The sequence below is a fragment of the Lepidochelys olivacea genome, assembly GCF_965140295.1.
Source record: "Lepidochelys olivacea isolate rLepOli2 genome assembly, chromosome: 18".
In the NCBI taxonomy this organism is placed as follows: domain Eukaryota; kingdom Metazoa; phylum Chordata; order Testudines; family Cheloniidae; genus Lepidochelys; species Lepidochelys olivacea.
This window is the reverse complement of record NC_140428.1, coordinates 22665118-22677544: the sequence shown is the minus strand read 5'-3', so window position 1 is coordinate 22677544 and position 12427 is coordinate 22665118. Positions and strand designations below refer to the sequence as shown.

Below are 12427 nucleotides of genomic sequence, written 5' to 3'. Positions count from 1 at the left end.
AGAAGGGCATAGGCCATTAGTAGGATCTGTTAATGATTTGGGGTGGGAGGGTAGGATTCCTTCTCCAAGCCCCTAGCGGATTTCCCATGGGCATAGGGTGCCCTCAGCATGTGGCGCTAGGGATGAGAAAGGGGACACTGCGTGCAGCCCAGCACAGCCCGCACCAGCGGACTAAAAAAGAAATCGCCCCACTCCAGCCTCGAGAATGTCATTTCTTGCCATGGTGTGTGGATCTGTCAGGGCTGTTTAGCTGCAATATGACAGATTGTCCTATTAATGTGTCATCAAGTGCACTTTTACAAATTCATGGCTTGTCTACAACTAACCTGAAAAGGGGGCTTAAGTATGAGAAGGCGCCAAAGAAAGTTAAATATTATTAACAAATAAGACTGCCACATAGTTTTGATGGAATGTGAGCTGGGGGGGGGAGGTGATAGGTTGTTAACTGTTTAGCTTCTCTATCTCTGTGTTTCAAAGATCTGGGTTTGTGCTCCCAGCTCTGACACTGACTCACCCTCTGATTTGTGGGTGGGTGGGGAGGAGAATGTTGCTTTTATGCTCTCTGCCTCAGTTTCCCCATCTGCAAAGTGGTGAGTAAGGATCCTGGCCAACCTTTGTAAAGGTCTTTAGGATCTGTGTTTAAATGTGCTGTGCAAGTGCTAAGTTGCATTACTTGGAGGATAATCTCAGTCATGAAAGGGAGTCAAACTCAGGAAAATGGAAGTGCCTTGTACTCTAGTGGATAGAGCAGAGGACTGGGAGTCAGGGCATCTTGAATTTTATTCTTAGCTCTGCCACTGCCTTGCTGGGCAACTTTGTGCCACTTCACTGGTCAGTCCCTCAGTTTCCCTATCTGTTAAAAAAAAAGGGGGGGGGGTTGTTATTCCCTAGCTCGCATAGCATTGGTTAACACAATGTGTCCACACACCTACGCCCAGTGCTTCGAGATCTTCCTCGGGAAGGCCATGGGGAATGGCCACACGGCCTTTATTTAAAGGCACGGTGAATGTGAGGGGGTTTGGAGAAAAACGTTTGCATGGAGTGAAGTTGAATCGAGAGGAAAAGAGGAGCCCTGACATCTGGATGTGTGTCTGTTGTGATGCTGAGTTCAATTGCAAGCCACATACTTCTAATGCTGCCACATTCCCAGGGGCAGTTTTGCGATTTTTCTGAGATAATGAAGGGGAGTGTGGTGAGGGGTGCTGATTTAAATCTCCCTGGCACAAGGGCCAGGTCCACTTACAGGGCGTCTCTAATAGGAATGTGAAGAGAATAGGCTTGACAGCTCATTAGAATGTGATCCCGCCCCCTTGTTTTCTTTTTTTTTTTTTTGTCTCTTCAAGTGGATGGAAACACTCAGGAAAGAAGTACTTATTTGCTGAGGTAGAGCAAAGGCTGAGGAGGGCTTTGCCAATTTGCAGCTGGAAAAAGGAGCACGGAGAGAAATCAGAGATGATCGAAACTTAGAGAGAGAGGTACCTGAAATCTTGCATGGGGTGGAAAGGAGCTAGGAAAGGAGACACAAGACTCCACATCCTGACAGCTGTTTACAACATTGGAACTGATTGCTCGTCCTCTTATTAAAGCCAACGAAAGACAAAGCCAGACAGGGTTTGGCTTGGGACAAGTTTGTCTGCTCCTAATAGACCTAGGTATCTCGGGTTCCTTGTCTCTCCCAATTTTAACTCTTGATGCATGCGAGAGATCAATTCTCTCCCTAGAGGACTGAGTCCTTGGTTGGATTCTGACACGTTCTGCTTCTCCAGGAGAAGAGCAATTGTAGCAGCTTTGGGTTTTCGTTGTCCAGCATTGATGAAAGAAGAGAGAACCGATGGGGGCTGGTCATTAAGGAAGGGGTCCAACAACTAAGCTGAGGATGGGCGGACCCCATTGAGGCACCCTTTGAATGGTGCATAAGGGTTTAAATGACAGAAGGTGAAATCTCCCATTGAAAAGGAACAAACCCACAACCCCCCTCCTGGGCTCATGTGCTGTCACTTCTGGCCTGAGCTACAGTTGCCCTGAGCCATTTGACTTTCTAGGTTTCATAGTTGAGTGAATTTTAATTGAGATCTGAAGACTTGGTGGAGGTGGGGGTGGGGTAAAATTTTTAAGGCAGAGTTGGGGGGAAATCTCCACGACAGTTTCCATTTATGAAAGCTCTGCGGGGCTGAGCAGACTGACTTCCTTCTTCCCCCCCCCTTTTGCCTGATCAAACTGCAGCTGTGGATCAGAATCTGCAAACAAATAGATCCATGTCGGTTCAATGTATCCAACTTGAACAGAGGATCTCTCCAGAGACAAGCGCGTTGGTGCGTGCTGATTTGACATCATCTACCAGAGTGGATCATCTTCAACAGCAGTAACTTCAATAAGAAAGAAAGAAAGAAAGAAAGAAAGAAAGAAAGAAAGAAAGAAAGAAAGAAAGAAAGAAAGAAAGAAAAAGAAAGAGCCATCTGTATTTATTATTTCGTTTTGCTCCTGGAGAGTATTCAGCCTCAACCCAACACCCCCTTCTAGGAAAAAGCCAAAATGAGGGGCTGGATCTGGCTACTTGTGGCAACTTTACTGTGCCAACAGCTCTCTCTCTTTAGAGTGATGGCAGCAAAGAAAGAGAGAAAGAAGATGAAAGAGCCCAATCAGTATACAGAGCCCTTCAATGCGACCCTGTCCAACAGTGAAGAACTGCACGGGCATCCCAAGGTATGTATTACAGTAACCCATGTGTAGTCAATGCACTGAGTAGTTTCTGGATGTAATGTGTGGTTGGATTATTTTTTCATTGATCCACCCAGTCTTTTAACAAAGTCCCTTCCTCTTGCAAGAGAGAGGTGTTTAGAATATTCTTTCTGTGGCATGATTTCTCATCCCCCCCCCCCCCCCGCACGCCCTCAAATGACCAGAATGCTAGGGATGATGATGATTTATTACTTTATTTACTTGCATTACTAATGTGCCCATCCTGGTAGTATCTGATCATTTATTAAGGCACCTGGTTTACGGGAAGTTTGTTTTAAGTATGCAAATTATCCTTGCTCAAAAACAGCTGTTAGTTTCCAAGGGGATATCCGGGTAGCCCCGAGTCAATTGGCCATCCTGATGCTAACATTCCAATATCATTAGTGTGCGCCTGTTGCACGCAGGCTTTTTGAGCTTGGGATACGATGCTAAAGCAGACTTAGATGACAGTGGTCTGAGCCCCTGAGTATGTCTGAGCCCTGTCTGCACTACAGCTTCCACCAGGGAAACTGCACACATTGGGAATTACAGCTCAGAAAAGTCCTAATGTAGCTAGACAACCTCTGTCAGGAGATATCCAATCGCTGCTTGTGTTGGGAAGGATTTGAGACTGTAGTAATAATGCATGAAGGCAGATGTATATAGTAGGATCCTTGTGTGAAAGATCAGCATAGACTATGTCTAGTACATTAATGCCTGCTAATGCTGTATTACCAGGCATAGGAAGTGAACCAGTTCTGCAGGGTGAACCCTTTCCAGTAAGTGTCAGTGAGAATCAATCCCATCTGAAGGCTGCAAAAATTTGCAGGTCAATTGTTCAGGGATCCCAGAAACCCTTTAAGATACAGCCACTGAGAATTCACATTGAGTGATGGGGTGGGGGGTGGAATTAAAAGCAGGTCCTGGGATTAGGAGCAAGACAGAATGAAAGGGAACTGCAGCAGTGAGAAAGAAGGGAGTAACCTCCTCCATCACGCAGTCCCTTTCTCTCTGACACACACACAAAAATGTCCCTCGTTTCAAATGTAGATGACCTCTAAAATGTGACTTCTTTGATCACGAGCATTAGGGGCGGCAGTCACTATAGCAATGGAGGAACAAACTTGTCAGAAACTGGGGGATGGCAGGGAGGGTGCATTAGAACAATTGGGCTGACATTCTAAATATCCCATTCAAAGCCATTGTGAGAATAATTGGTTAAGGTTGGGCAGGTCTGGGAAACTGTCTTCTATATTAAAAAGCTGGTGGCTGCTCTTAAGTGATCATTAGGGGAATATAGGCTGTATTTCTTCCCTTAACCTTGCACTGCTTATTGCAGACTTTGTCCTTGCAGACTGTATTAATTCTTGGCGGGCTCATGCTCCTGATCTCAGTCCCTTCTCCCAGGCACCTCTTTAAATGTGTCCTTCTCCTTCTGCACGCTGGCCCAAATTCATCATGGTGTAACTCCGCAGCAGTCCATTCAGGAATGAATTTGGCCTGCTGAGTAATTTATCAGACCGTTAGCAGTGTGTGTCTTGCTTTCAAACTTAAACAAAATCTAGTCCGGGTTGAAATTGATATAGCAATGTAGGCATTATTGCTAGAAGTAGTGTAGCTGTTTCAAGGTAACACACACACACACACACACACACACACACATATATAGTAATTGTTTAGAAGCTGCAGCTTCTCAAATTGAACTACCTTGCTGCTTCTATGGCAAATCTTTTGGCTGCTATAACAGGTTGGTGGTGCAGTGAAGACAGCATCTCTGAAATAAAGATAGTGCCAAAACTAAATTCAAACACTCCAGATCTTGTTTGATATCCAGATCCAAAGTTTGCAACTTGAACTTCTCATATGGAGAGATCTTATAAAGTGAAGAAATCTCAGTTACTAGTTAAGGATTGTTTTGCAATATATCCAGACTGTGGCTGAGTGTATATTGTATTTACATTTATATAGCACCTTATGAGCCAAGGGGTTTTAGACAAACTATAAACATAGAGCACCACTGAGCTGCATCCACCTCTGGGGTGAATGTCAACTGCCATCTATAACAAGCAACACTTTGATCAAGGACACCAGGGCAAGCAATTAAGTAAATTGCCACAGGACCATGCAGGAGCTGAGTTTTTAAGGTCTCATCTGAAAGACCCCACACAATAAACAGCTTGAACTTTACATATCTACTTCTGAAGCTGACCCTGTCAGGCTTTGAATCTGTGGGCCCAAGGAGTCTAGAGGTTTCATACCTGATCTCGAGATCACAAGATGCTTTACAAGGTGCACTGGGTGTGCAGTGCCATTGAAATGAGTATCTTCAGCTCTGGAGAGGAAGGCTCTAGCTAACCAGTGCACAGCTTGCTGCATGAGAGATATGATACATGTTTTAATACAGACTGTGCATTAGATGCAATTGTACTAAGCTGCCTATCTGTAGGCACAGGCAGCTCAATGCAATTAAGACTAAGTATCCATTAGTTGAAAATAATATTTTACAGCATGGTTAAATTGCCAAAGCTTTTGTTTAAATCTGCCTTTAAAATCTGGTGCTGCCTAAGTGTTTCATCACAGTAGAAGTTCACTTTGTATGGAGAATTTGCAAAAGTATACTTTCCCCTTAGCCATGGAAATGCGGATCCCAGCACCCACTCAGCAGAAAATGTCAGGATGAAGTAACAGGCCCCTGGTTCTTCCTTTCAATTCAAAGTGATTGACTGTTGAAAGACAACTGTTTAAATACCCTATAAATAATATATGTGATGAGAGAGATGAGTAGCCAGAAATTAGAGGTTTGTACTTGTAATCCATACCTTACAGGGAATGGTAACTGGCATGGTTTGAAGAGGCAATTACTCTCCTTAGCTAAAAGAAAAGGAATACTTGTAGCACCTTAGAGACTAACCAATTTATTTGAGCATAAGTTTTCATGAGCTACAGCTCACTTGAGTGTAGAGATCAAGCAGCATGTAAAGGACTGCATGATTTGTCTGTATTGTTTAGAACTCAACATATTAAAACCCACTTCGGAAGTATCCCTTCTCATATGCTGGATGATGATATCCCTACCTCTAGGGGTGGGGTGTCAGAAATCAAAGCTTCTGGATCTCACTCATTTAGCTTGATCACTTGCTGGAAGCTGCTTTTTCATGAAGACTGAATTAGCCTCTTTGGCCACCACTAGGATTTGAAGATATTACCTTGGAGGAGTCTCATTTGGTAAAGGTGACCTGCCAAAGAAAAGAAAAAAAATCTGGCAGTGTGCTTTTTCCCTTTGGTATTGTGCATAAAAAAGGCTTAACCATTTGTTTTTGTTGTTGCTTTTTGAAAATCAGCGGTCTTTTACCATACAAATTAAGATCTTGTTTACCCTTGAAGACTTTGTGATCACCTGGAGAAGGCTCAAGAAAGTGAAATCTGATTAGCTGAGAGGAGAAGTGATTTTTATTAGGCTGCTTAAAACTCAAGTGTGTGTTTTCATGTGTTTAACTAGATATCTGGGAGGCCCATCTTTGTGCTGAGACCACACCCCGGCCTTTTCAATTAGGGGCTGAGAAAGCCCCTGAACATACGCGGCCTCTGAACATACACAGCTCTCTGGAATCATCCAGGGAGACCTCTAACTAACTCTGGGAAGTGGAGCACTTGACACTCCTGATATTCCTAAGGACGAAATACTATACATATTTTAAAAGGGCAAAATCCCATTTCCCCTTCCCCCCCCCACTCCAGCTGGGTCATTTTTAAAGTGATTTGTCTTGTTAAGTATGTGCAAAGAGCTCTTGTCTTTAGCCCAAGGATGGACTTTCCAAGCCAAGGACATGATAAATTGATAGAGATGGTCAGGGAAACTTGTCTATGAGGCAGTCCCATTTCAGTTTGGCTTGATGCTTTGGCCATCCCCATGTCATCCACCAGCCAGGCTTATACCCTCCTTTCCAAAGGCGGTGCAAGGCTCCCGCACCCTGATGTACAGGGACCACCTCCAGGAACAAAAGGGGAATTCTGTCTCCACAGTCCATTCAGTCCTTAGCTTCACTGCTGAGCTTGCCAGTGGTATCCATACCCACTCAGTATGGTGCTCGGTCCCCTTTTAGGGAAGGCTGGGCCTGCGGTCAAGGAGCTTTGGCTAACAAAACTGGCTCTTTCAGCTCAGCCAGAAGAGGCTCATGCTTTCAGATACAGAGGCCCTAGGTTCATTCCCTACTGTTGATCCACCCACATCCAACAATGGAGGGGTTCAGGAATAGTTACTTGTCTGATGGGAAGATGGCATTGCCAGGCTAAAACAGCCATCATGTGGTAGCTATTGACCAGTGCTGCTCTGGGATGGATCTGAACTGGCTGCCAGGGGAAGTTAATGCTCTTTATCCTATTACCAAGCCATTGAAATGTCTAGTGCCCCTATCCTAACTCCTGTCCCAAGATAATGGCTTTACATTAGCGCAAGTAACTGATCTATGTTTTCCCCCCCAAAGGAATCAGTTATTAAATCCTTTATTCTAGGCAGGATCTATTGTAAAAGGTTTTTTAAAAAATACCTGAACAGAGCTGGATCTGTACTTAGATTCAACTGCTGGAAACAAGAATTGTACTTATATTGCAGCACTCGGGTATGACTGGGCTTTAAACCAGAACCTCCTGCCTAGGTGTGTTGTCCTGTTTGATGGTTTTAAAAATCTCCCTGGGCAATTGCACTGGGTGCAAGAGAAGCCTTTTGTGAGCTAATTTCTGCCTACCCTGACCACCTGAAGAGTAACAGGTTATACTAAAAGCAGACTAGATTATTTTCACACACAACATGTGAATAATGATGACATTGGACTGCATGTTACCTGACAGAGGTTAGTGCTCACTTGGTCATCATCTTTTTGCCTTCACTGGCATCTAGCTAAAGTGCTGCCCTGCGTGCCCTAAGAATGCATGAAGCAAGCTGGCTAGGAAAGGGTCATTTCTAATAGGGCCTTTCAAATGGGAGGGTTTTACAGATTTGGCCCATGCAGGAGTCACATTCTGCTCATCACTGTGATGCAGCCACCTCTGGGGTTGAACACCTCTGCTGTTCAACAGCAGCAGTGTAGAATGAGGAGAATATTGTGTATCCCACTGAAATTGTGGGGAGAATTTGAGTTAAGCGGAATTTTACTCTGGTTGGAGTTGGTGCCAGAAGTGTCTATGTATCTTTTAATAGTCATGAAGTGCTGCAGGGGGTACCTGGTTTTGTATCTCCCCTGAGTGCTATTTTGGGGCACTTATTCAGCACCACTTCCTTCACCACTTTGGTCTTTCCTTGGCAGTCCCACAATGAGGTAGCGCCTAGGTGTGAACCTGCTTATCTTGTGAGATCTGATAAGATCAGGGCTGCAGGCAGAAAGCTAATTATCCTTGCACTCAGCTCCCATTAAAGGATGTTTGGGAAGCCAAGAGTGGGAAAAGGCTGGAGGTTGGAGCTAGCAGAGTTTGTATTCTTCCATCAGCCATAGGAATCGGAACTGGCTGCAGCCTAAGGTGAACAGGCAGATGCAAACTGAAGGGCAGCTATGTTACTCTGCTCAACTTTCAAGTTGTCTTTGGAGCTTAGTTTGTCCATGGCAAATTAATAGGATTCACACAGATGGGAATTTCAAAGGTTTGAGGGGTTTGTGTGTAATGGGTCAATCTTCCCTCCTTCCCCCACCCCTGAACAACCAGTGAACCAACTGGTTCGTGAACAATGTAAAGGCACGTCTGCTCCAGGCGCTAGGTCTAGTGAGAAACTAGACCTTGATCCTTCCCATGGACACTGTTAGCTACTGGAGCCTCATTTTGATCCACTTGAAGAAAAGAATCTAGGGGAGCCTTTTGATGGCAGAACCCAAGTCAGGCTTTCACAGCAGCCAGCAAAAGCAAATGTAGCGACCGACATCATGGGGCTACTAGCAGGGTCTGAACTTGGGATTTCCAGCACTAGACTCACCAAAAAAAAAATTTGTAATGTTTCGGGTTGAAGGTTTGGTTCAGTTCTTGTCTTAGCTGAACAGATTCACCAATTCCTGAAAAATAACCAGGACCTGGTCTACCTGGGCTTTTTCATTTAATCTCCTCCCCCCTCGATCTACTTCTGTGCCACTTTTTCCTTTCTGTTTCAATCCTGAACAAAACCCAACAGTCCTTCCATTTAGCCAGTCCGTTGGAGTAGCACAAAGCACATACCACCTGTGGTCGTGAGATGTGCATGTTTGCCTCACTTGGGAGATTGTGCACTCAATTAAAATTCAATTCAAGGAGACTTTATTGGCATGACAAGCTCTATGGGTATGACCCAAGCTGTCTGTCAGAGATGGGTAGAACCCACTCAGGCTAGAGGGTTGGTGTTTGATACCCTGTGTCATTACTGTCCATGCCTGACCCACTGTGCTGGGAGCTGTAACAGAGAAGAGGGTATTCATCACCCATTTGAGGTTGACTTAGAATGGTGTTACCAGTAACGCCCAGCCCTCAGCAAGTAATTCAGAGCAATGAAATAGTTGGACTTACTTGGTCTTTCAGTCTGCAAGCAGCTTGCAAGATTTTCTTGAACTAATATTATTTATTTCCCAAAGGACCTCACTTGGATTTCTCTTCAGGAGTTGGAATCCTATGAGCACAGTGTAGACAGCACGGCTTTCTGTCTAAACTGTCTAATTCTTCCCTTTCTGCAGTGCCTTTCCCAACCCGTGCTCTGCCTGTAAGTTCAGGGATCTCTTCACCTGCCACTTCAATACAGCTAGCTCCGAGTCCAACTCTGCCACCTTTGTTCACCCGGAGTAGCACTTACTCCTGTGAGTAGGCCTACTGACTTCAATGGGATTCCTTGTGGGAGTAACGGTGACAGGTGCATGCCCTCAAAGTGGATTAAGGCAACTTTCTGAGCAACACAACAGTGTTGGAGCAGGGGAATGAAGAAGAATTCCTCCAGTTAAAAGCAGAGGGCCATTTTGGAGAGGAATTCCAGTTGGGATTTGGCTAGGAGACTGAGCTTAACACCTCTGCTGTAGTGAAAATTCTCATGAGATCCTTCAAAACCACATGTGGTCAGGTCCTTGGTTTTACGTCTTGTTAATAACCAAGAGTGTGTGTAACCATGAGTTATTAGTAGCTGCCATGGGATTTGTCAGGCTAAAAAACAGCGATATATCATTTTTAACTAGTTCCAAACAAAATACTTTACTGGGGTAAGTCATTTGTTACTAATTGTACAATGGGCCTGATTGCACTCTTGCTAGTGTAAATCAGGAGTAACTGATGTCCAGAGGCTTCACGCTCCTGTAAAACTGGTGTCATCAATAGCAGGATCAGGCCCAATTTGTGGCTAGTCAAAGGTTAATTAATTTATTAAGAGAGCAGGGCTTGTTTTCCTAAACCAAGAATGTTAACTTCAGTTTACCACAAGAGTTTTAACACAAACCATAGATACTGTGGTTCTTCATTGAAAAAAATGCTTGACACTAGTGAAGATAGCTCAGTGGTTTGATCATTGGCCTGCTAAAGCCAGGGTTGTGAGTTCAATCCTTGAGGTGGCCATTTGGGTCAAAAATTGGGGATTGGTCCTGCTTTGAGCAGGGGGTTGGACTAGATGACCTCCTGAGGTCCCTTCCAACCCTGATATTTTCTGACTCTAAGAGGGGGACAAAGGAGTGGAGAATCATGGCCAATGGTGGGAGACAAGTTCATTAGCCTGTTCAAAGGTAAGGGGCACTGCCACTGTACAACCATTCTCTCCCTCCCCTCACGATCCTTTCCTGTGTTACTAACGATCCGTGAAGTTATTAAAGGAGCAGGAATGTATTTAATGTTGACTTGTCTACCTTGTAAAGTAGTTTGTTTACTTTTTTCATTTCACTCACTCAGCACAGATGCCGAAACAACACTAGCTGGTTTCATTTTGGTTTCCAATAGAGTTGCATCAACCAACTGGATCCCAAATGCACTTTAACTTCCGGGAAGTTCACATCTTGCTCAGGATACAAACTTTGATGCTTTGAGGTCTCTTCCAGTCCTACATTTCTATCACTCTGTGATTCAACCTGCAGTACTATCGACAGTTCATTCCATGATGGGTGAGGCCAGGCCAGGTTCATTCCATGATGGGTAAGGCCTGTATGGTGACAGCGGGCTACACAGGTTGTATTAGTCAGCCCTGGAGGTAGAGAGCCAGACGGCATCAGAGCGTCTGTCCGATCACCCAATTGCAGCCCAGTCTGTTTCTTATCTACCATAAGGGACACGATGGAGCTTTAAAAAGAAAAGGAGTACTTGTGGCACCTTAGGAGCTTTAGTTTCTTGTCTGTTTCACAGTCCGGTTCTCATGCACTAGCAGAAACACTTTTGTATCTGGGTTGCAAAGTAATGTTAAAAGGTCTGATCCAAAGTCCGCTAAACACTTCAATGGGCCTTTTGGATCAGGCCCCTAGGACCTGATTTTCATCCACGTCAACGAGAAATCTTCCACCGCCTCCAGCGGGGCAGCTTTGGGCTTATAAATAGCAAACCATGATGCCGGGCCCATCTCCTGCAGCAGCCTTTGCTTTGCCTGGATTTCGAGAGAGAGTGCTCTCAGTCCCGGGCAATACCTGAGTTGGCTGCAAGCTCTTTCTGGCTGCCGGAGCCTGCCTCTGCCAAGAAAAATAAAGAGGCTTGCATGCTTATTCCGAGGATTGCTCATGCATGCCATAGTAATTAAATAATAATACCACAAGGATGGAACATTCATTTTAACCGTCAATCACCCTTGCGCTGGAGAAATTGGGGAGTGCCACGGCTGCCTTGCAGAGGGATTTGTAATTCAAGGAAGCTGCTGGAGTGATGGTTTTTTACTTCAGGAGGGTTTCTTTGTCATTTCTTTCGCTGGGATGTGCCATCTGGGCTTTTTTTCCAGTGGGGTGTCTGCTTTCTGTCTGACTTCCGTTCAGCACATGGAAGGCTGAAGACAGTCATCCATCTTCACTGTAAATGGATGGGTCAGCCCAGAACCATCTGCCTGTCTGCTGATTATTTAAGCAGCAGGGAGAGGGCTTTGCACCTGATCTGCAGCCCAATGAAGTCAATGGGCATCCTTGGGTCGGGCCCTTATTTGCTAGCATGGCTCAGTGTATTCTGATCCCTAAGGAACCAGCCTGTAGGTGACACTGTTGAGCTTCTGCCACATGAGCCAGCCCGTTCCACCAGGGACCAAATAATCCTGCCTTCCTTTCCGCTGGAATCCAGTCGTGCTCTTGTTTTGTTCTGATGAGGGCTTGAGGGAATATACCGCACCACCTGAGCCAGGCACATTTATTAATAGGCCATTTCCTTCTGCTGTGTGAGCTGCACCACAGACCCACAAATCCCACTCACTGGGGGAAGAAAGGCACCAGTTTCCCTTGGCCGAATGTCAGGCAGACACTTGTCAGCCCTTTCATAGGGAGACTTTAACCTCCAGAAAATTAATAAACAAACAACAGCTGGGCACGACTGACCTAGAGTAAGATATGGAGATGCTGCATCCACTCAGTGTCCAAGATGGGCTTGAATTGGAATCTCAGATCTGAACCCCCTTCCATGCCATGAAGTTCAGCAACAACCTTTGTCCCTGTTCTTAGATGAGATCCTTATTCTTGGTGAAAAGATATGGACCAGAAGTTTTCACAGGGCCTCTCTGATTTCCTTCCTCCTGTTTCAAAAGGGGCTATGCAATGTAGGTACC

At 45.0% G+C, this 12427-nt stretch overlaps 1 protein-coding gene across 4 annotated transcripts in view; it reads left to right on the top strand.

The window, feature by feature from the left end:
• Positions 1 to 1355: 1355 nt before the first annotated feature.
• The window catches only part of C1QTNF12 (C1q and TNF related 12), a 38481-nt gene continuing 27409 nt past the window's right edge, over positions 1356 to 12427 (top strand). For 2 of the 4 annotated variants that reach the window (XM_084651966.1, XM_084651963.1), the window contains exon 1: positions 1356 to 2703. In XM_084651966.1, coding sequence (XP_084508092.1) covers positions 2533 to 2703 — 171 coding nt within the window. In that variant the 5' untranslated portion in view covers positions 1356 to 2532. The remainder of the gene's footprint in view (positions 2704 to 12427) is intronic. The other 2 variants (XM_084651965.1, XM_084651964.1) reach the window with 2 other exon arrangements.